Source organism: Neomonachus schauinslandi, chromosome 15 (assembly GCF_002201575.2).
Source record: "Neomonachus schauinslandi chromosome 15, ASM220157v2, whole genome shotgun sequence".
Taxonomy (NCBI): Eukaryota; Metazoa; Chordata; class Mammalia; order Carnivora; family Phocidae; genus Neomonachus; species Neomonachus schauinslandi.
The window spans coordinates 34608614-34630306 of NC_058417.1; the positions used below are offsets into that span (position 1 = coordinate 34608614).

The window sequence follows — 21693 nt, forward strand, 5'->3', positions numbered from 1 at the left end:
CTACCGTCCCCACAGACCTCTCATCCTGGATTGAAAGCCCCTCTCATGGGCTGGGGGTCCCTTGGAGGTCAGAGAGACCTCTCTTGCTGCCTCAGTGCCCCTCCCGCCCGGGTCAGGACTGGGCTGAGGCAAGGATGGGGTCTCCCTGTGTGAGCCAAGGCGGCCTGCCTGAGCCCTGCTACCTGACTGAGCTTTGGGGAGCCCCCAGCTTCTGCGACCTAGGGACCCCTCGGCGCTGCTTCCATCCCGGCACATGTAGCTGTCATTGGGCAGGGAGTGCGTCCGGCTGACCCCAGACTTCCGTACGGTCAGCAGGTCTGGTCCCAATGCCAGGGGCAACTCCTCGGGGTGGGGCTCCATCTGCAAAAGGAACAGGGGAAGGAGGTAGGAAAAAGACAGGGCATCCGGATTGGCTGACTGAGGCAGAGCTGGACAACAGAAACCAGAAGCCACCCCCCACCCCCCCCCCCCCACCCCCACCCCCACCCCCACCCCCAACCCCGGCTCGGGCCCCATCCCCTCCCCCGACAAGGCGGTAATGGGATGAGTTAGTCGGTGGGGGAAAAGGGGGCAGACACATGGATGAGCCCTCCAGCACAGCAAGGAAGCAGGTGGGGGGAGTCCCTGCCCAGAAAGCTATCCGATACTGCGTCACTTCCCCGGAGCCTCCTGGTGGGGATGGTGGAGGAGTGAGAAGGTGTCCAAAAAAGGGAGAGCAACTCCCAAGCCCAGCCTGGCAGGTGGTTCAAGAGGTGGTTCCCGGGGCCCCATTAAGAGGCTCTGAAGCTGCACAGAGGACAAAAAGCTAAAAGCACCCCCCATCCCTGTGCTGGGGCTATGGGGGTGGGGTGGGGAATGGGGGGACCCACCCAGTGAGCAGGGCCTGCCTACAGAGCAGAGACTGCCTCACTGCCCAGGGCTTTAAGAGCGCCGGGGCCCAGCACTGGGCGTGAGCTGAGTTAATGTGGGTTCGGTGACAGGTGACCACGGGGGAATGTCAGCGGGCTCCCCCACCTGGCTCCCTCCCCTTTTGATTACTCAATGACCCTGGCAGGTGGCAAATGGGAGGTGGGGGAGGCAAGGTCTGAATACCTTGAATACCACGGACTCAGGGCCTCCCTTACTGGACAGATTGGGGGTGGGAGTGAGTTTTTTAAATTTGTTTCAAAGAAAAGCAGTAATCGGCCTTTGACCCCAGCTGGAAGGAGTCAAGGTTTGTTCCCAAAAGATTTCTCCATCTCCCCGTGACCCCCTTCCTCCTTGGGGGGTCCCCTGTACCCTCCATTCCTAGTTCTCAGAGAGGCTGGAGGGGCCGTGTCCCCACACAGGCCCAGCCGGTTAAGGAGCCCCAGTAAGGGCTGTTGGAAGAGTCTGGAGCCTTTGCTCCCCCTATCAGCCCCAGGCTCCACTTCTGCCAGCCACCTCAAGACCCCTAGGGACCCCCACCCAGCCTGTGGTCAAAGCCGGACCCCAGCTGGGTCCTGCTGTGAAGAAGGGGCCCCTGTCTCTTAAGTCATCAGAGGAGGGGGGAGGCAGGGCGGAGGGAGCTGCTCGCAGTTGGAAGGGGAAGGGGAGCTGGGCAGGGGTGAAGAAGCTGTCCCAAACACAAAAACCCCCCCCCCCCCCAGGACATGGGGACACGCAGGGACAGCAACGGAGGAGACAGGGACAGCTCCCCAGGCAGAAGGGCTGGTTGGTAGCAGCAGAGATGGTTTCACCCACCGGGAGGAGGGGGGAATGGCTTATGTGGCGAGGAGGGGGGAGGGAGGGGAGCGGGGGGTGGGGAAGGGCTGGCTTGCACAGGCTCCAAATACAGAGACTGACTGGGCATCCAGGCAGGCCCCTTGGTTAGCTAGCTGCCTGATGCCACCTCTGTTTTGGGCTGTGTTACTCCTGGATGTCTAGGTTAACTCTTTCACAACTGTGCCCCTGGGCCCTTGAGGCCCCAGTTTAATCTCGTCTAATTTCTTTGTCCACAGTGGGGAACTGAAAAGACCTAGGGATGCCTGGGGCACGGAGCGCGCTTGCTGGGGGATGCCTCTGGGTGGGGCCTGGTGGCAGAGAGAGAGAGAGAGAGAGAGAGAGGGGAGGGGAGGGATCTGGAGCCCTGCAGCCAGCCCAGCCCCTGGGAAGGCTGGGGGAGCAGGAAGGGGCCATGTGTAAGTACATTGCTCTCCAGGGCACTAAGTAAGAGTGTGTGAGTGTCATCAGGCAAAGAGTCATCCGTCAGAGCTAGAGAGCAGGACGGTTCAGACACAATCTCTGACGTCAGAGACAGAGCCTCCATCTCAGCTAGAGGGATCTAGACAGGGAGAGAGATGATCAGGCATAAGAAACCAGGACAGCGCACACACTTGCGCGTGCATGCACACACACACACACACACGCGCGCACACACACACGCGCGCACGCGCACACACAGAGCCCCCCTTTCCTCCTTTCCACGAAGCAGAAGCACGGGGGAAAAGGCCTCTCTTCTCTCTCCCCACCCCTCTCCCAAGTCAACTGACAACACCTCCCCCCCCCTTCAAGCCCCTCCTCTGATCCGAGAGGCTGTGGCAGGTGCCAAAGAGAGCGAACCCCGAACCCCGAACCCCGACAAAGCAGGAGAAGCAGAAACTTATTCTAAAGATACCCCAGGAACCTGAATGGCCCCCTCCCACACTACCACCACCCAGGGAGGAAGCGGGGAGCAGGGAGGGCTTTCAACTCTCAGAAAGATGAGACCAGAAAAAAAAAAAAATGAAGAAAGGCCAGCAAAGCACCTCTCTACTCTCGGCACAGACAGAGCAGCGTGGGGGGCGCTGGGGACAAAGCTGCCAATCTGATGACTGTTTTCTGCTTATTCTGTCTGCTTCCAAAAGCCTGGCAGGACTTGGCCTGCCCCCAGATTCTGGCTTCTCCCCTCCTGGGCCCTCCTCCGCCTGCCGGCAGCTTGCCCGCCCTCTTTAGCTTTGGTTCTGGGAGATGCTCTCCTCCTGCCGCCATTCTGAATTGAGCGCACTGGGGTGGGCCACCACGCAAACTGGCTGGCTAACCAGGGATCTACGGGGGGGATTTCAGTGCCTACAGCACCCTGGGGAAGGGGAGGGCCATCCCTCCCAGATGAGCCATCTGCCTGATCAGCCCATCATGTCCTCTTCTCTCCCCGCACCCCCCCTCTTCCCCCCCCCGCCCCCCGCCCCACCGCCATGAGCCTCCTTCAGGATGGGAGGCCTCGGAAAGGGATGGGCTCTCTCACAGATCATTCTAGGTCATTGCCAGGTTGAAGTCCCTACAGCCCATCTGAGACTGAATTCCAAGAGGGGATTCAAGAGGTCCGGGACCCTAGAGGCAGGGTCCCTTCCTATGTGAGGATAACTGTCTATTTCTTTGGAACAGGCTACAGGGGTCCCAGGTACTGGGAAGCTGCCTTTCTTCCCCTCCACCCAACAGGGCCTGTGGAACACCAGGCTTTTCTATCTCCCACTAACACCTGTTTTCTTGCCTCCACTCCAGGCCTACCGGGGGCTTCCCTGCAGCGCCTGACCCAGGAGAGATGACAGGGCGCTCTGCCAAATGGAGGGGGCCACAAGGGGGGAAGAGGCGGGTAGGAGAACCCCAGGAAGCCGAAGAGCCGTGTTTAGATGGGACTGGGAAAGAAAAACACGCAGAGCTGTGGAAAGAGACTGGGCTTATGGGGGACACCTGGTCTTATTTCACAGCGAGGTCCCCAGAATCCACTCTCAGCTGGAACCTTCCATTTCCTCCCATGACCAGGTCAGAAAGCACTGGCTACTGAGAGCACTCATCATGTCTAATGGGCTCCATGGCTAAAAAAGCCACCAAACAGAGATTTGGGGGATGGGCACTGGACAGAGGGAAGAAGCAGACGGTGGCCTAAGACATAGCCCTCCATGGGTCCCCTGGCCACCTGCACTATCCCCAAAAGTGCTTCTCCCCTGGATTTGGCACCTCACTCCCTCCACCCACTAAGGTCCCACTGCCAACTTGTCTTCTGCCCCCTCCTCTTTTTGTCCAGGTTCTTTCTGACAAACGCCCTCTGTAAACCCCTCCTCCATTTGTCCTTCTCCCCTGGAAGTGCAATCTCAGTGTCCCTACCTTCCAAGTATGTGTTCCAAGGGTTAATCTCAGCTTGTAAGAACCCCCGGCTGCCTCCTGCCAAGCCCAAAGCATAACTGAGGCCCTGAGGCTGTTCTTTCTCCAGCGACCCAGTGGGCAGGAAACACCCCCCGCCTCCCCAGAAGCGCGGAGCAGCATGGCACAGCCCGGCACAGTAACCTGTGGGTCGGAGCCGCCCGGGCTGCGGGCGGGAGGGAAGGCAGAGGGCTGGCCCCCAGGGCCTGCCAGCTCGTCCATCAGCTTCAGCTCCCCTTCCAGGGAGCCCTGGATCAGCAGGGATATGGTGTCAAACAGCTGTCTGTCCTGGGGAGGACCAGCCCAGGAGGGGAGCCGGAGAGTCAGGGGAGTGGGGTTCAGAGGGGCAACGGGGGGAAGTGTCGTAGTGGCGGGGGATTGACAAAGAGACACAGAGGGAGAAAGAGGAGGAGGTCACATGCACACACATAGGTGTGCACACACACACACCAGCAACAAAGACACAGGAGAAGGAGGAGGGGATAGGACAGAGGAGACAGAGGTGTGGGAGGGAGGAGAATGGGAGCCAGAGATGAGAAGAGCTCACAGGGAGAGAGGGAGAGGGAAAACGAAGGTAAGGAAAGAATGGAGAGATGGAATCAGGCAGGTTGAAGGGTGGGAAGGAAAGAGGTTTGGTAATCGGGCAAGGGTAAGAAAGAAACAGGAAGGAAACAGAAAACTTAGCCTTGAACCTAAGAGCCAAGACGGGGAGGCCGACCGGGCTGGAGGCGCAGGGCGTGGATGAGCCAGCACACGTGCCCATGGCTTGCTGGGGTGGCCCTGTGCTGCAAGGGCGGGCAGCCTCTCTGGGGATGGGCGGGGGACCGCTTACCCCTCAGCATCCAGGCAGGAGGGGCAGAAGGATCCAGGTGGGGCCCTGGGGTCTGCCACGCTGCCCGCTCCCTGTCCACCACCCACCCAGCCACTGGCCACAGGTCCCATGCCCCTCTCAGCAGGGGTGGCCATCTGCTCACCGTGGGGTGCTCCAGGGAGAAGCGCGAGGCCGCTCCAGCGTGGGCCGCAGTGTGCGGGACCCCAGGCTTAGGGCTGTCGGGGCTGTCGGGGCCCTCGACCCCAGGCCAGAGGAAGGGGCTGCCCAGCGGCGAGTGGGGCTGTGGGCTAAGCGTCTTCATCTCCAGCTCCAGCTCAGCCTCCAGCTCAGCCTCCTCTTTGGCCTCCTTGTTGCTTTCCTCCAGGTGCTTCATCAGCACGGCGATCACCACGTTGACCAGCACAAACTGGGCCGTCAGCACGAAGGACACGAAGTAGATGGGGGAGATGACCGTATTGTAGCAGGTGGACTCCTGGTCACAGTCCCGGAGGGTGTCCTGCGGGCAGCAAAAGCATTACACACTGTCCCGGGGAGCGGGAGTTCTGGAGTGTTCCTGCATAGGGGAATTCCCTGCTTTTATTCACAGCCACTCATCTTGCTCAGGAATCTGGGCTCAAGGAGTGGGACTGCCTCCCCGGGGCCAGGGCCAGCCCTGGCAGGGCCCCCGTGGCTGTGGGCGCTCACCTTCATGATGCCATTCCAGTTGTCACCCGTGGAGACTCGGAAGAGGGTCAGGAAGGCCATGCCAAAGTTCCGAAAGGTGGCATGCCGGCCCAGGCCCTCGCAGGGGTGCGTCTCATCACACTCTAGAGGAGGAGGGCAGGAGAGAGAGGCCCGAGTTAGTGCGGGAGCCCCTGGGCCTCCAGCCCTGGCTCCTCTACCCTCCCCACCCCGACTCACCCAGGTCTCCAAAGAGCTCCACACCCAGAGCTGCAAAGATGAAAAACAACAACATGAAGAGAAGTCCCAGGTTCCCCACCTGGAAGAGAGGAAAAGAAATGGGAAAGGTGCCACTGGGTCTCCCAGCCAGCTTCCCTGAGCTCCCTACTGCCCATCCCTTTGGAAAGCACCCACTCCCGCCAAGAGGGCCCCTCCCCCCCACACCTCCTCCAGCTACCTGGGGCAGGGCCTGCATGACCGTGTCCAGCAGCGCCCGCATGCCCACAGCCATCTTCAGTAGCTTTAGCACTGCAGAACAGGACAGAGCGGTGAGCCGCCCCCCACTCCACCGGCTCCACCCCTGCCCTCGGCCCAGCCCCCAGCCCTCCCCTTTGGCAGAGGCTGGGGCCGGGAGAGAGACCCATGGGGACACACACGCATGAAGTCCCTGGCCAGCCACAGAGCCACCCCCGGCCGTTTCCCCCCTGGGCCAGTCACCCTGGGCAGGGGGGTGGTGGGCGAGTAGCCGGGCACTGACCTCGGGCAATGCGCAGCACCCTCATGATGCGGATGATGGTGGGGTTGATGGGCAGCGAGGCATTGACCTCGATCTCCTCCAGCGTGATGCCCATGATGGATAGCAGCACGATGGCCAAGTCCAGCTGGTTCCACCTGGAAAGAGGACACAGCTCCCTGAGGGGGGAGCACCGCAGAAGAGGGGGCAGGCGTGGCTACCCAAGTGACTACAGAAAGGAGGGTGGAGGTCAGCCAGTCCCGCCTCTCCATCCTGTGGAGAAGGCATGGCTTGACTCGGGTCACAAAGGCACAGGTCGGACTGAGACTTGAGTTCAAGGACCTCTGCTTTTCATTTGTATTCATTCTTTTTTTTTTTTTTTTTAAATTTGGCACTTATATGCTGTTTACTAGGTGCCAAGCACTGTTTTAAAGCCTTTACAAATAAGAACTCATAATCTTCACAGTATTGTTTCTCCTTTTATAGATAAGGAAACCAACATACAGAGAAGTTGAGTAACTTACCCTAGGTCACCAGCTTCTAAGTGGTGGCGCCAGGATCCGAGTCTGGTCCGGGCAGTCTGGCTCCAGGCTCTGTGCTCTTAAGCCCCAGTCTGGGCCACATCGATTTCCAGCTGCCTGTGTTCCCCCAGGCCCTGGATGCCCCCCCACTCCCCCCTGCTATCAGCCCTCGGTGGGTCCTAGAGTGGAGGCTGTACCTCAGGAGTCCAGAAAGGTTTTTCAGCATTTCCCTGGGAGACATGTCCTTTCCCCCACTCTCCCACACCCCACCGCTCTCTGTTACCTGTCCTGGAAGAACCGACGGAAGCCAAAGGCCACGAGTTTAAAAACTGACTCCAAGACAAAGATGACGGTGAAGATGTAGTTGCAGATCTTCAAGGCCTCATCCAGGATCTGGCAGGGATAGGGGGCAGTCTATGCAGGGTCTCCTAAGGCCCAGGGGGGATGCCTGCCCCTCCCCCTCCATCACAATTCCGGATCTGGGAGACAGGGGAGTCTAAGGGGACCTTTCTTTTCTGTCCCTGCCATGATGGTCGACCATTGGTCACCACACCAGGATAGAAGAGGGTCCTTAGGCATGATCCGAACTTTGTGCTAAAGGATCTCTCTCCTTGAGGGATGGGGAGGAGACCCCATGAGAATGTGCTGGAAGGCACAGAAGGCTAGAGCCCAGAAAGGGCCTTGTGCATTACTAATTCAACATCCCCATTTTACAGATGGGGAGCCTGAGGGCTGGAGGACAGCTGACGGTGGCTGAGCTGAGGAGTGGCAAAATCGCTGGTGAGTTTGGAGCTGGACATTCACTAGAGTCGTAACCCTGAAAGGGCAGACACTGGTCTGCCTTCTTTACCCTCAAAGGGTAGAGAAGCCCATGGCAGGCACTCAATAAATATTTGCTGGGTGAAGAAGTCAGGTCCTCCACTTCCTAGCTATATGACCTTGGTCTAGTCATGGAACCTCTCTGAGCCTCAGCGTCCTCATCCGTAAAGCCAAGATGATACCCACTTCCAAGAGTCGCTGCAAGGTGTGCACAAGGAACTCCTGTAGGGTGCCCAGGAGTTGCCCAAGGTACCCCAGCACAGGGGAGGTTAGCTTCACCCTGCAGGCCCATGGCTGGACACAGGGCCCGGGGGGCTGGTCACTCGCTCCTACCTGGGGCTGCTGGTAGTGTTCCATGGCCATGGTGACCACATTCAGCCCAATGACACCCGTGATGAAGAGGTCCAGATAATGGCTGGTACACAAGTGGTGGACGAGGAGCCGGAAGCGGGAGTAGTCTGAGTAGTAGGGCTTGCACTGGGCCTCTGGTGGGGCAGGGGGGAGAGCAGAGCAGCCATCGGGCCCCTGCCCCACGGCGCCCCCGCCACCCGAGTCCCTCACAGCCGCCAGCCTCTAACGCCAGAGCTGCAACATTCCAGAGTCCTCCGCATCCTCGCCCTCCACACACTGCCTTTCTCGGGGGGGGGGGGGGGCCGGGGGGCTCCCTCGGCGTCTGCCCTCCAAGCGTCTGTTCTACTGGCTACAGCTGGGTGCAGAAGGGGTCAGGACATGCAGAGCTCCCCCCCCACATTAGACACCAGGTGAGCCCCGTCCCCGAGGCAGCCTCCAAAATCCACCAGCCCCTCATAATGCCCTTGACTTGGTGTCCTGCCGTAAGGCCAGATCAATAAGATGGAAAACAGCTAGTCTTACAGGAGGAAGCTCCACCAACAGAGAGGCAAAGGTCCTTGCTCCTTTACCACGCTCAGCCCCTCGGGGGGAGCAGAGCAGATTACCCAGAGCTGGGATTTGGGGATAACACCGGAGATTGGAAATTGGACATCTTCTTGGCTGGCTGCACTGACCCACCCTGAGGGCCTCCAGAAGGCCCTCATGGGGTGGGGGAGGCGGGGTGCAGAGGGGAGGCCACAGGGCTCTGCGCTTCCCAGATTCATCTGGGGGGGGCTCCACCTGAAGGACTCACCCAGTTTCTAATGAGGCCATGCCCCGCCTGCTCCTGGATGTCAGGGCGGCATCAGACTACAGGCTGGGCTGGAAGCACTGTCTGAGATCTGTCAGAGGCATATTTCTCTTGTAATTAGTGAACCACTTAGTTATAAAATCATGGGGCCAGAAGGTTGGGCTGCTAAGCAGGCAGAATGAATCTGGGGGCAGGAGAGGGCAGGGGGCCCCTCCTCCGGGTGCTGAGGAAAGGCCAGGCCAAGTTGGGGATGGATGTCAACTGGAGGCAGTTGACAGATTGCCACAAAGAAAGAAGAGGCTCCCCATGGGGAGGCTTGGGGCAGCCTCAGGTCCCAGACAGCCCTTCTCCCTCGGAAAGTCTAGGGCAGAAGCCAGCCAGCAAGGGCTGCCGCCTCTGAGGTCCGTGCCAGGGGCAGCAGGAAGCTTCGGGTCCAGGCCAGCTCAGATATAAGTGTCCTTCCCCATGCAGAGGACTATGGAACAGAGAGGTAAACTGAGGCAGGGAGTGGCCTGGGGTGGGCCCCCACCGAAGGCCGAAGGAAGAAGAGCGCCCAAGAACTGCATGTGCAGGCTCACCGGATGCCACTCTCCAGCATCGGCCTTGAGGTATGGATAACCAAGAGGCGGAAAGTCCCGAATGTTCTGGTGCACCATAGACTGCGTTAGGCCATCATTTTGTTTTCAGACATGGGCCAGCCAACTCTGGCTTTGTTAGCTCAGATGGCCCTCTGCTCCCCAGGGCAGGGGAAGGTAGAGAGGCTCGGGAAAGGGGACAACATGAGGCCACGGGTCATCCACACTGCGATTGTGGAGGGCGGACCAGGCGAGCCGGGCCTCTTCCTTCCTTCCTTCAGTACCCACGAGAGCCAGAGGGCGCTAGTCACCCTGCGTTGCCTTAGCAGCTGAACACTGTCTCTGCATTAATCTCTGTAAGTGCCGAGAGCACCCGATCTCATTATGCTAAAATATGAATGGAGAATTAACTAAAATGCTTGAATACAATTAGGTTAGAAAAAGTGGCTCCTTATTAGCCCCGTTATTAGCTGAGATAATGCAGAGGAGGGGTGGGGAGAGCCCCCCCCTTCCCTGTCCCCCTAGTCTGACTACGTAGGCAGCCCCAGGCCAAAGGGAGCTGCTGCTACCACCTCTGTCTTCTGGCCTCGCCCTAGCTGTCTGAGGGCAGGCGGACTGGGATTAGCCTGCGACCCTCCTCCAGGCAGCCCGGAGCAAAGGGGGCGACAGGGCAGAGGCAGGGCATGTTGCTCAGAGTGACAGGTGCTGGGCCCCTGAGGTCTGCCCCTCCAGCCCCGGCCCCCACCCCAGACGAGCGGGTGCCGAGGCTGCCAGAAATCCCAAGGGTCCCAGGGCCAGTCTGATCGGCATGCCCTTGGTCAACCCCTTTGTTTTACGCAGGGAGGGAACGAGGCCCCGCACAAGGGACTTGTCCGCACATTGTGAGGCCAGGATGGAGCCAGGACGGAACTCCCACCCGCATCTTCCGCCAGCCGCCTGGTGGGTTTAGACACGAGGCCTTGTGGCCTTGCCCCAGAGGGGCCCTTCAGAGAATTTGCCCAAAGGCTCTCGCTCTTAGGCTTTGGATGATGCCACCCCGCTGTGGCTCCCCAGGCCTGGGTTCTCCAGGCAAGCCCCTGAGCTCCGAGAAGTCGCGACCTCCCGGAGTAGCCTTGGACGGGGCTGCTCCTCCGAGGGCTCCGGCCATAGCCCATCTTCCCGCCGCCCACCAGTAGGAGCTGCCTTGAGCTGAGCTGGAGAGTCGGGGGAGGGGCGCCCCCAGGACTGCCCAGCCCCCAGCCAGGGCAGGAGCCGGGAGAGGAGCAGGGACCGCACGGCTGTGAGTGAGGACAACAGGCGCAGGCAGTTAGTGGAGCCCAAGGCACAGCCAGGGCAGAGGGTTTGCAAAGAAGAGTGGCAAGGAATAGGCGGAAGGCAGGGGTCGCTCCCAGGGACGCAGGCCCCCTTGGCAGAGGCCACACCTTCAGCTGCCGTGGCCAGGCCTGATCACGGGGTCCCGGTGGAATGAGAGAGGTGAGGGGACGTAAGCGCCACAGGGGGCCGACAGGAGCCCAGTGGATGTCAGTCAGTGACCCCGGTCCCTCCCTTTGCCTGGAAGCTGGGCTGGACCCAGGTGTCCTGTCAGGCCCATTCCCCTGATAATCAGTGAGTCTTTCCTTCTCTCTTTCCCGGGGGTCTGGCTGGCCGCCTCCTCTGGGAGCAGCACCGAGTGGGAGTAGAGCTGGCCGGGAGGTGTGGTGCACGGGGTGGGGATGGGGGTTCATTCTAGCTGCCCCAGACTAGGGGGTGCGACTTCATACCCATCACACAGCTGGGTAGACCACACATCATCATCGCCATCCCCTGGCAACGGATTGGAAATGCAGATGTTCAGGTCCTCCCCTAGAGCACTCCAGGAGAATTTCTAGGGCGGTGCTCAGGAATCTGTGTTTTACTATGTTCTTCAGGTGGTTCTTAGGCACACAGCATTGTGAAAAGCTCTACTAGAGACCACACAGAGCACCAGGTTTGGGAAAGAGGGGTCTGGGAGTGGTCCGAGCCCCTGCGAGGGGTCTCTGAGTCTTCATCACCAGCTGGAAAGGTAAGACACACTATTGTCATCATGGGATGTGCCTGTAGGTGCCAACGGGAGCATGGAGGAATGTGCCCAAAATGGGGGTGCAGCGTGAGGATAACACAGATGTGGGGCATTGAGTGGGTGTCTTGGGAGGAGACCTTGGGGCCAAGAGGACCTGAGTGTGTTAATTCCTGGCGGAGAAGCTTCTTTGGACTAGCCCTATGCTAGGGTGGTATCGGGATAAATGAGCAAGTGTGGACACTCCAGTCTTCAGATCAGGTGACCCTATAAGGGAAAAGCTGAAGCTACTTCCTCCTCCCCTCCCCTCCCCCCTAACACATCAGGAATTTGCGTACAGCCTGACACAGAGACGTGGGACCCAGGCAAGACAGACACGAACCTGCCGGAGCCTCCTGAACCCCCAGACAGATAGATGGTCTCTCAGTGCCAAACACCAGAGCTTGGGACCATGGGGACAGAAGACATCAATCCTCAGGGATGGCCTCCCAAATCAAGGCTCAGGGATACCCTGAGCCCTCACAGATCAGGCAGCCCAACACCTAGAGGGCAGCGTCTGCCAGAGTCTGGCTTCTGGGGGAGCGCAGAATAGTGGGGAAAGGTGCAGCCCAGTGGTTCCCAGCCTGAAGTCCCAAGTCCTCCGCAGCCCAAGAAGGCAGCCACATGGGGGTCCTTATGTCCTTTTCAATACTTCTAAAAGCTTAAAAGAACTCATACCTAGGCCCATGTTAAGACCCCACAGACCAGCTCAATGGCAAGAGGGTCTTTCTTTGCTATCGTTCCATGAGAAACCTTCCGCAGCTCAGAAGCCCTGGTGAGCAATTAGATGTGCCTTTGATTAGCAAAAGCAGCGAAACAAAGTCATTACTGAGGTGCACCTAACTTCAAAGGCAGGCTCTTAGAACAGGGGGTCTGATGGAGGAGACGATAAGGGGAGCCCTTGGGGATGAACAGACTGGGAACCACTGGGCAAAGACATCAGAGGGTGGAACGAGGCCCTGCAGCCCCGTCCCAGGCTCCCCTGAGCCTCTGACCCTCTGCCTGGGGGCCGTGTTGGGAGAGCAGTGGCCTGAGGACCAGGGAAGGACAAGCAGGACCAGAGCCTTCCCAGGGACACGGCTCTCAAAGACAAGGACCCAACTCACCCCCGAACCTTTGGCTTTCTGGGGGGAGAAGCTTGCGGCTAACTCAGGCCTTCGATTCCCAATCCTGCTGTTTGTAGCGATGACGTGGCCACCGCGATTACTTGACTATTAATGAGTCTGTTCAATTATTCATTGTTACATTTTTAAAACAAATCCTTTCCCTCTCTGCTCCTCTCATCCCGCTTGCTTGGATCAAAGTCTCCCCTTCAGACAAAAGGAGACGGGAGAAATTTGCAGCTCTAACAATCCAACGGTGTGACACGGGGGAGGAGCAGGAGTGGGAACGGGCTGCAGGGGGCTGGGCAGCTGGGCCCTTGGAAGCCCTGCAGGGAGAAGGTGCATCCTCCAAGAGGTGTGGGAGGAAGGAACGTGCAAGACCGTCCCCTCCCAGTCCGGCGTAGCACAGGCCTAGAGGATGACGCAGAGCCCGGCGCCCCAGGGACCCTCACTCCCTCACCCCAAGAGGATGGAATCAATGAGCCAAGGAGGGGGGAGCAAAGAGGACATCGCGGCACGCATGAGGCGGGCCTGGGGGCAGGTAGGGCCTGACTGCCCCCGGGCCTCGCCCTGGAACCCACAACCCCAGACGCAGTACCTGGCGCCGCGCTGGATGAGCTGCCGGAAGCAATTACATCGTCCAGCATTAGATCTAAAAGAACGAAACACGACATTGGTCACTGGCCGGACCAGGTGGGCTGGGCAGGGCCCCCTCTAAGCAGCTTGCTCCCCCTTGGCTCCAACCCTCGCTCCACCTATAAATGGGATGCCCCGAGCACGGGTGGCTGGTCCTGAGTGTCCAGCCCCAAACTCCGGGCCCAGGGCACTTGAGGAAGATAAGCCATTGGGCCAGCTCCTCAGGGTCACAGGGCAGGGAGACGGAGTCATAGGGAGGGGCAGGCAGCCTGTCATCAGAACAGATGTCCACTCCTACCCACGCCTCGGCCTGGGCAGCACCTGAGATAGCTCCAGACCCCAGAAGGGGAGCCAGCTGGTCAGGCAGGGCCACAAGTGCCTCCTGCCAAAAGAATTCCACCTGGAGAGGTCCTGCCACTGAGAAGGCAGACTGCAAGGAGGGGCGGGGCGGATGGAGCAGGGGTGCTGGCGTGGCTGCTGGGGATGGTGCACCTGCTCAGCTTCAGACATCCACTGGGAGAGCCCAGATGGGGCCCCTACCCCAGAGTCAAGCAGGGGGCGTGGGGCATGGGCGTTGAGGATGTGGGACGTGGAGAACTGCACCACCCACCACTGCCCAGAGGTCAGTATCTCCTCGCCATCGCCATGGGTCCTGAGGTCCTGCCCCACCTCCCCCGGCACAGGGAGCTCCGGGTCTGTCCCCCCCCCACCAGCCCCAGCCCCTCTCCGCCCCCTCCCCTCGCTCCAGGTGCCCCCCACAGGTAGCAGGAGATAGGGCCAGAGGCCGAGCGGAGGGAGGGGCACCGCGCCCGCTAACCCCTTTGTTGGTACTCACATTTCAACAAACCAAAGGGAAAACTCAGAGCACTGCACACATCTTATTGGCGTGAGGAAGACGGTTTTTGAAAGGGCAGAGAGAAGGGAACCCCGTGGACCAGACAGAGACAGACACACAAAGCCTTAGAGAAACCCACGCACAAAGATACTCAGCGAGACGTGGGCCGTCACTGAGGGAGAGTCGCAGAGATTATGGAGTACCAGACAGACGGACAGGGACCCGAAGACGGGAGACAGGTGCAGACACACCTGGAGAAACAAAGGGGCTCCCGCGCCTGTTCCTTCTCTCGAATTCTTCCTGGAATCTGTGTCTTTTCCCTTAGTCTTGGCCTACCCCTGGCCTAAGAGCATGAGGAGGGATGGGAGGGGGCCTCCCCCAACCAACGCCGATGTTGGAGATCCCAGGTGAGGGGGCTGAAGGGTCTAAGGCCAGTGAGTCGTGAGCTTAGAGTTCCTATAACCTCACACCTTCCCTGAGAGATTTTTCCCCACCCCGGCTTGGCAAAAAAAAATAAAAAAAAAAAGACAACCAGGAACCAGGAAGCCATGGGCTTTTGCTGGAGATAGGGAGAGAGAGTGGGTCTGGGGTTCTCTCACGCATTGTCCATTTGTTGGTTCTGCAACTACAGACCCTAGGCAGGCGCAGGTTCGAGGTGCTTGCTCCCCAACCCAGGGGCAAGCGAGTCTGGCGCCTGGGCCAGTTCCTGGGTCTCTGGACACCGGCAGGCGGCAAAGTAGCAGGATTCTCATCCCATGAGGCTCCTCTGAGAGGCTAGCTGGGAGAGGTCGTGCATCACCTTCCGCCTGGCATCCTCTGAGGAGTATGATGCTGAGACCCGGGGAGTCCCGCAGGGTGCGGGTCACTCCCCCTCCCCCATGGGGCTGAACTGGTCTGCTTCATGCATGCTCTAAAGGCTGACATGCTCTTGAGGGGAAGGAGGTGAGGAGGGGGGTGGGAGCACCTTCTCCCGGCCCCCCGCCCCAGCCCCTGTTCCCCTGCAGTCACAAGGCCAAGGTCAAGCATGACTCAGAGAGATGTGGAAAGACTACCGACCAGCCATCTGCTTCTCCTTACTCCTTCTCTTTTTCTCTAGTCTCCGCAGACGCTTCTCCTCCCGCCGCCGAGCCTCCTCCTCCTCCTGGTGCTGCCGACACTTGTGGAAGTTCTCCACCACCACGCCCACAAACATGTTCAGGACAAAGAAGGCCACAATGAGCAGGAACGAGATGAAGTACAGCAGCATCCAGGGGTTGTGGTTCATGATGGGCTGGTGGGGATCAGGAAGCACAGGGGGAAGCATCAGCCTGAGGATGCGTCAGACCCGGCTGCCTCAGGTGCTGCCCCACAGCCTGGGGTCATTAAGACGCGGTCTGCAGGCTTAGTTAGCTACAGGGCCCTAGCAGGTGATCTAAATGAGTGATGCGGCTTCGATGTTAGACAGTAGGGAGGGGTGGAGACTGTGGCAAAGTAGAGGGGTAGGTATTCTATCCAAAAGGGGAAGCTGCTTCCTTGTTCCAGGTAACTCCTGACCCAAGGAAGGCAAACCCTATGTTCCCAGATCCTTAGACTAATCCTGCGCAGGCCCAATTTCTGCATTTTCGCGTGAAATCCACCAATTTTTAGATGTTTGCTACTATTCAAAAAAGTGTAAACGTGTTGCAATCTAATAAAACACATAATCCTGCACAGGCCTAATTCTGGATTTTTGCATGAAATCCACCAATTTTTAGATGTTTGCCATTATTCAAAAAAGTGTAAACATGTTGCAATCTAATAAAGCACACCGGAATCTGGCCCGCAGGCTACCAGTCAAAGCCTCTGCTGTAAGGGGTGAGGTCTCTTTGATGGCATTTTGCCAACCAGCCTCCCTCTTTCTGTCCAGGGCCTGCACCACATCATGCCTAGAGCGGCCTGAGCCCAAAGGTGGATCCTGCCCACCCCAACCCTACCTGTTGGTCCACACCCACAGCATCCAGCCCGTCGTACATGATGTCCACCCAGCCATCCTTGGAGGCCAGCACGAACAGGGACATCAGGGCCTTGGGGGAGGGGAGGAGGAGAAACCATCTGAAACCTGGGATGTGTGGCCAAACCAACCACCACCTATCCCCAGAGCACCTCCTGGCAGAGCACCTCAGAGGACCCTCGCTCTTCAGAGGTCAGGCCCGAGTCACACTCTGGGCCCTATGAGAGCTCTCTGTCCCAGGGCTCCGTGGCTCGTGTGAAGCCTGGGAGATGATCAAGGCCTCTGAGCAAGGGACACCAGAGCCCTGGAAATCCAGAAAGCAACACCAGGCCAGGTCTGGGAAGCAAACCAGCAAAAGTGAATGAGCGATTTCATCTTCTACATGGCTCTGTGTTTGCGAACACTGAAGAAGAGAAGGCGCTGACGATGCTGGCAAGTCAGTTGCCCTGTGCACATCGTGACGCGTGGACTCTTGTCCTCTCCGGATGCCTGCCACCGCCACCCCCACCCCCACCTTGGAGCGTGGAGCTCACCTGGCCGAGGTTGTCAAAGTTGTACTTGTGCCGGACCCACCGGTAACTGGCCTCAGCACAGTCAGACTTGTTGGTGATGTTCCTGGTGTCCTCGCCTTGGCATACAAAGAACTTCCCTTTGAAGAGCTAGACATGCACACGCAGGGAGACGGAGCCGAGTGAGCTGTGGCCACAGGAAGCCCTGAGCTCCCCAGCCCCACCCCTCCCACACAAGCTCTGGGGCCCAAGAGCTCCCGGCACACCCTGGCGGAGGACCCGGTGCACGGACAGGAGCCTCCCCTGCAGGCACCCCTTCCTCCGGTCTCCTGGGAGCAGAGACCCAAGGAGAAAAGGAGAAAAGGCCAGCGGGGCAGGTGCCGGGGAAGGACGGGGTGGGGGGTGGGGGGGAACGTTCACTGGTTTTCTACAAAGGGTGAAGCCAGTGGTTCTCCGAGTGGGGTCCCTGGACCAGCAGCATTGGCATCATCTGGGAACATGCTAGAAATGCAAATTCTCAGGCCCACCCTAGACCCACTGAATCCGACACTCTGGGGGAGAGGCCAAGCGACCGGGTTTAATGGTGGGGAAAGCCTAGGTATTATCGACTCCACTTGATAGGTGAGGAAAACCGAGGCTCAGAGAAGTAAATTCACACTCAGCTAAGGTTGAATACCCTGAAAAGGGGCTTGAACTCAGGTATCTGACTGGAAAGCTCCCTCTCAACCCAGAACAGATCAGGCTATGACTGCGGGTGGGGAAGGGAAGGGAGGGCCCGGAGGACCAGGAGGCCTGGGCAAGCCGCTGAGAATGGACCTAAGTCCACTGGAAAAGCCCAGGACTGGGCTCCCAGTGGTTCCCTCTGCTCATCCAAGCTGGCTGGAATGAAGGAAGCGGAAGGGGTGCTGGGTGTGCCAAGAGGCACCACACAGCGTTGGCAAATGTACACCAGCCTGGTCCCTGGGGCTAGAGAATTCTAGGAAACCAGGGACAGCCCTCTCCCCAGGGCAAAGAGGACACTCTGGGAAGCCAAAGGACGGGAACGGGAGGGGCAGTAGCCACCCAGGAGCTCCCCCGCCGCCGCCGCCGCCCAGACAGTTGGCTGTCTACCCTGAAGCTGAAACAGCTGGAGCCAGGGGGTTCTGGAAGGCTGGGGTGGAGGGGCTCCCCGGCTCCTGGGGGCGCCTGCTGACTCCTGCAGGCGGCTCCTGATCTTTTTCTCCTCCGAAGCCAGTTTCCTCCCTGGGCCAGAGGCCGTTTCCCCAGCAGCCCCCACTTCCTGCCTCGTCTGGGGTCTGCACCCTCCTGCCTGCCAGCTCGCCGCTAACCTGGCCCAGCTGTCTGGGCCCTGGATCCCCAGGCTTGGCCTGCAGCCCGCTCCGCTCAAGCAGGGGAGGAGGGGTGGGGACCCCGGAGCAGACCGGGGCCAGGGCAGTGTCTGTTCTCCAGAGTGCAGTGTGGGAGGGGGGCAGCAAAAGCAGTCTGCAGCTGCCCTAGGTCAGCGGCCTCTCTGAGGCCCTCGTCCCCTTCGGGGACCTCTTCTAGGCTCCTAGTTTTCTGCAAAACACCCCGGAGGCAAAGGCGCCTGAGGCCTAGGGCCTCGAGGGAAGGGTCCCTGTTTATTCCTTTCTGGAATAAAGACAGCAGCAGCAGCTCGAGCCTCTGCATCCAAGGCCCAAGAGGAAGGCCACACCTCGGGTTTCCACCGCCCCCTGGCCCCCAGATCCCCCACAAACCTGCACCCCCAGGATGCCAAAAATGATGAAGAAGGCACAACAGATGACCACGATGTTGCCGATGGGTTTCAGCGAGGACATCAGCGTTTCCACTACCAGCTTCAGCCCCTGGGCCCGGCTAATGACCCTGGGGAGGGACAGAGGGGAATAAGAGGGGTTCCTTCAGCTCGGAAGCTCCCTTGTCCCTTGTCCTGCTGTCCCCCCCCCCCCACTGATCTGGGCTCACTGGTCCCCATCCTGGACTCTGGCTTTCTGGGCTCCACGTGCAGAGCACTTCTCTTTGCACGGGATCCCTGCCATGGGGACTCCCACCCCCAATCTCTCCAAATGGGATGCAGACACCCCACCTCCCCCTGTTCCCCCTCCACTCCCAGATGTCCAAGTATGACCTGATGGGGCTGGGGTGGGGACTCAACTCAAGGGAGGCGGGACCCAGGGACGCAGTTTGTCGTGCGGACAGGGAGACCAACTTGCAGGGGGCATGGAGGGTGCAGGCAAGGAGGGGGAGGGGGTGGGTCAGTCAGTATTGTCTCCATTCGTGGAAAGTTCTGACATGGGAGTGGGGGGTGGGTGGAGAGTGATGGTGGGAGGGTCTCCTGAGAGAGCAGATGCCCTGCTAGCAGGGTTAGCTGGTGGGTGGTCCCTGAGAGGTGTGTGAAGGCAGGGAAAGGAGTCTGTTACCTCACCAGGGAGGACGGTCACCCCCAGTGGTGCCACCCAAGGGAGACCTTCAGCTGAAGGATATGAGGGCCCTGCCTGTGACCTCTTACATTGGGGCCCATCCAAGGTCAGGGGCATGCTAGCCCTGAGCCGTCTGTCCTGTGGGGAGGGTCACGGTGGGAGCGTGCTCAAGGAGGGAAACTCCTAGGGCCATGGTTCAAGCCAAGCGATGCCAGGGCTCCCTGTGGGGGTCACAGGCAGGAAGCAGGGGCTCATGGGGCTCTCGTTCCCCTGCGGGGTTGTTGGTGCTGTCCCTGAGGGGGGCGCTGGGCTGGGGGCACACCTGAGTGGGCGCAGTGTCCGCAGTAGCCGCAGCACCCTCAACATGCCCAGGATCTTGGTGCCGCTGTCGGAGACCATGGACACCAGGATGTCGATGATGGAGATGAGCACCAGCAGCCCGTCGAGAATGTTCCAGCTGCTACGCAGGTACGCCTGCTCCCCGAAGCACCAGCCCAGCGCTACCACCTGGGGACGCCCGCTGCATCACTGTCGCCGCCGCCTCCCCGCGGTCCCCAGCCCCGTCCTCCGACTGTGGTCAATCTCTCCAACCCCTCGCCCCCCGGCCCGTGCCAGGAACCAGGGAGCCCCAAAGCAACACCGACCCCCCATCACCTTCACGGTCATCTCTGCCAGAAAGACTGCAGTAAAGATGTAATTGGAGAGGGTCAGGAAGATGCGTTCCTGCAAGAGACAGCAAGCAGGTCTCGCCCACTAGGACCCCCCTTCGTGGGCCAGGGCTGCTCTGCATACAGAAGCCAGGAATTGCCTCCAACATTTGACTCAGGAAAATGGCCCCCACCTTCCCCAATAAGGCAGACAACCTCTTCTCCCCAGACCTCTCCCTCTCCCTCTCTCTCTCACACATGCGCACACACACAGCGAGCACCAGGCCCCCTGACTCACTTGCAGCTCTGTGGACAGTCTGAACAGCACTGCCTCCCGCCCCCCGAATGGCCTGGAAGGAGAAACGTTCCCCCAACAGTGCTGTCATCTGAGCCCCATATCTCAGAGACCCTCCAAACTGGAGCAGGGTTTACCTTGACCTCTGACCCCCCTCATCCTACTCTCCGCCCTTCTCCCCGTACCTGCTTTCCCTCTGTGTGGCCCAGCAATGGAGCCACAGGGCAAGCAAGGAGCCTGACTATAGCCTGTGTGTCCCCTGGCACCACATTTATGGGGGCATGGGTGGGGGCAGGGCGGGAAAGCAGGTGACCTGGTCCCCTGATATCTGTAGGCGGAGTCCATCCCCGGGTGGCAGGGAGAGGGCTGGGGAGGTCTGGAGAGGCAGTAGGCAGAGCGTGAGTGTCAGAGAGAGAAACAGAGGAAGGGAATGAGAGAAGCGGGCACAGGACAGAGTGAGAGGTAGAGGCGCGGAGGGCAAGAGTGGGGCTGAGATATGGTGATGGAGGCAGAGGGCCGTGCAGCAAGGCCTTGGGCAGGAGGCGGACACAGGAGCCGTGTGACCAGCCGCCCTTGCTCCAGCCCACACAAGCCCCAGGGGTGGGGGTCCCCTCACCCACCTATTCCCAGCCCGGCCCGCCATTCAAAAGGGTCCCTCTGTCCCCACCCTGGCCCTGCTAGAGCTCACCCCAATGGAGACTAGGAGCCCAGGAGCGCTGAAATCTGAATGGCAGTGTGGGGGAGCAGTGAAGAGGGGTGGGGGGCCACTCTGAGCGAGTGGGGCAAGATGCCGTGAGGGGCAAACACTGTCTGGGGGTAGGGGCCTATGATGCCCGGCTGGGGAGAGACAGCTTCCGGAACCAGCTGGGCCCGTCCTGAAGAGGTTGGGTCCCTGGGCATATATCCAGATACTCAGGCCTCTGGCCCTTCCTCTCCTTCTGAGGAGGGCTAACAGGTTCACAGGTTCACTAACAGGTTCACGCCAAGCAGAAGTGACGAATGTCCCCACTAACGTGCCTCCAAACCTACTTGTGACCTGGAGGACCAAGAGGATCGAAGGGCATCTCCCTCTCCCCCCCTCTACATTGCCCATGGGGTAGGCTGGGCAGGACGTCTTCCCCCATCAGGGCAGAGATCATGGGCGAAACCCAGACCTTCTGTAGGGAGGAGGGGAAGCAAGACCACTCAGCCCAGCCGGGGCCTCTCCTGCTGTTTGCATCACCCCAACACTCGCCGACTCCCACCAGGGCCCCACAGGTCTCTGGCTCCCGAGCACGTGCTGTCTACTAATAGCTGGGATGCAGCGGGGCTCCCCGGTAAGGAGCAGGCCCCCCCGCACCCCCAGCTTGGCTGCTGTATCACAGAAGGGAAATGGAGGCAGGGGCGGGAGAGGGACACGGCAGGCAGCCCCGGGTGCCAGGTGCCAGGGAGGCCTAAAGGAGACTCCTGGTTCCCTCCCTCCGTGTTGCTCTGGGCCTCCCCGCCCGCCTCGCTGGCTCCGTGGGCGCTAACCCAGGAGGCGGCTGGCACTCAAACAGCCACCGAGCTTAGTCTTTGGTGACTCACAGCACTGTGGGGGTCGATCTTGGGACGCTCCATGGCGATGGTGATACAGTTGAGGAAGATGATGACAAGGACCACATGGTCGAACATCTTGTGGGTGATGATTCGGTGACATAGGAGGCGGAACCTGCTGGAAGACAGGCAAATGCTGGGCAGGAGGCGAGCAAGGCAGCAGTGAGAGGCCTTGCTCGGCAGCCCCCGCCCCCCCCCCGGCTCTCCCAGCCCGG

General features: G+C 59.8%; 1 protein-coding gene across 28 annotated transcripts in view; it reads right to left on the reverse strand.

The window, feature by feature from the left end:
• Positions 1 to 21693, reverse strand: part of CACNA1G (calcium voltage-gated channel subunit alpha1 G) — a 61305-nt gene that overhangs the window by 2270 nt on the left and 37342 nt on the right. For 4 of the 28 annotated variants that reach the window (XM_021703947.2, XM_021703934.2, XM_021703944.2 and 1 more), the window contains 15 exons: positions 21470 to 21593; positions 19616 to 19684; positions 19284 to 19468; positions 18281 to 18407; positions 16569 to 16694; positions 16019 to 16108; positions 15123 to 15336; positions 8036 to 8187; positions 7167 to 7276; positions 6387 to 6520; positions 6087 to 6157; positions 5870 to 5948; positions 5654 to 5775; positions 5112 to 5465; positions 183 to 360 (listed from right to left, as the gene is read on the reverse strand). In XM_021703947.2, coding sequence (XP_021559622.2) covers positions 183 to 360; positions 5112 to 5465; positions 5654 to 5775; positions 5870 to 5948; positions 6087 to 6157; positions 6387 to 6520; positions 7167 to 7276; positions 8036 to 8187; positions 15123 to 15336; positions 16019 to 16108; positions 16569 to 16694; positions 18281 to 18407; positions 19284 to 19468; positions 19616 to 19684; positions 21470 to 21593 — 2135 coding nt within the window. Of the gene's footprint in view, positions 1 to 182; positions 361 to 2167; positions 2303 to 4281; positions 4426 to 5111; positions 5466 to 5653; positions 5776 to 5869; positions 5949 to 6086; positions 6158 to 6386; positions 6521 to 7166; positions 7277 to 8035; positions 8188 to 13193; positions 13248 to 15122; positions 15337 to 16018; positions 16109 to 16568; positions 16695 to 18280; positions 18408 to 19283; positions 19469 to 19615; positions 19685 to 21469; positions 21594 to 21693 lie in introns of all 28 variants that reach the window. The other 24 variants (XM_021703931.2, XM_021703943.2, XM_021703926.2 and 21 more) reach the window with 18 other exon arrangements.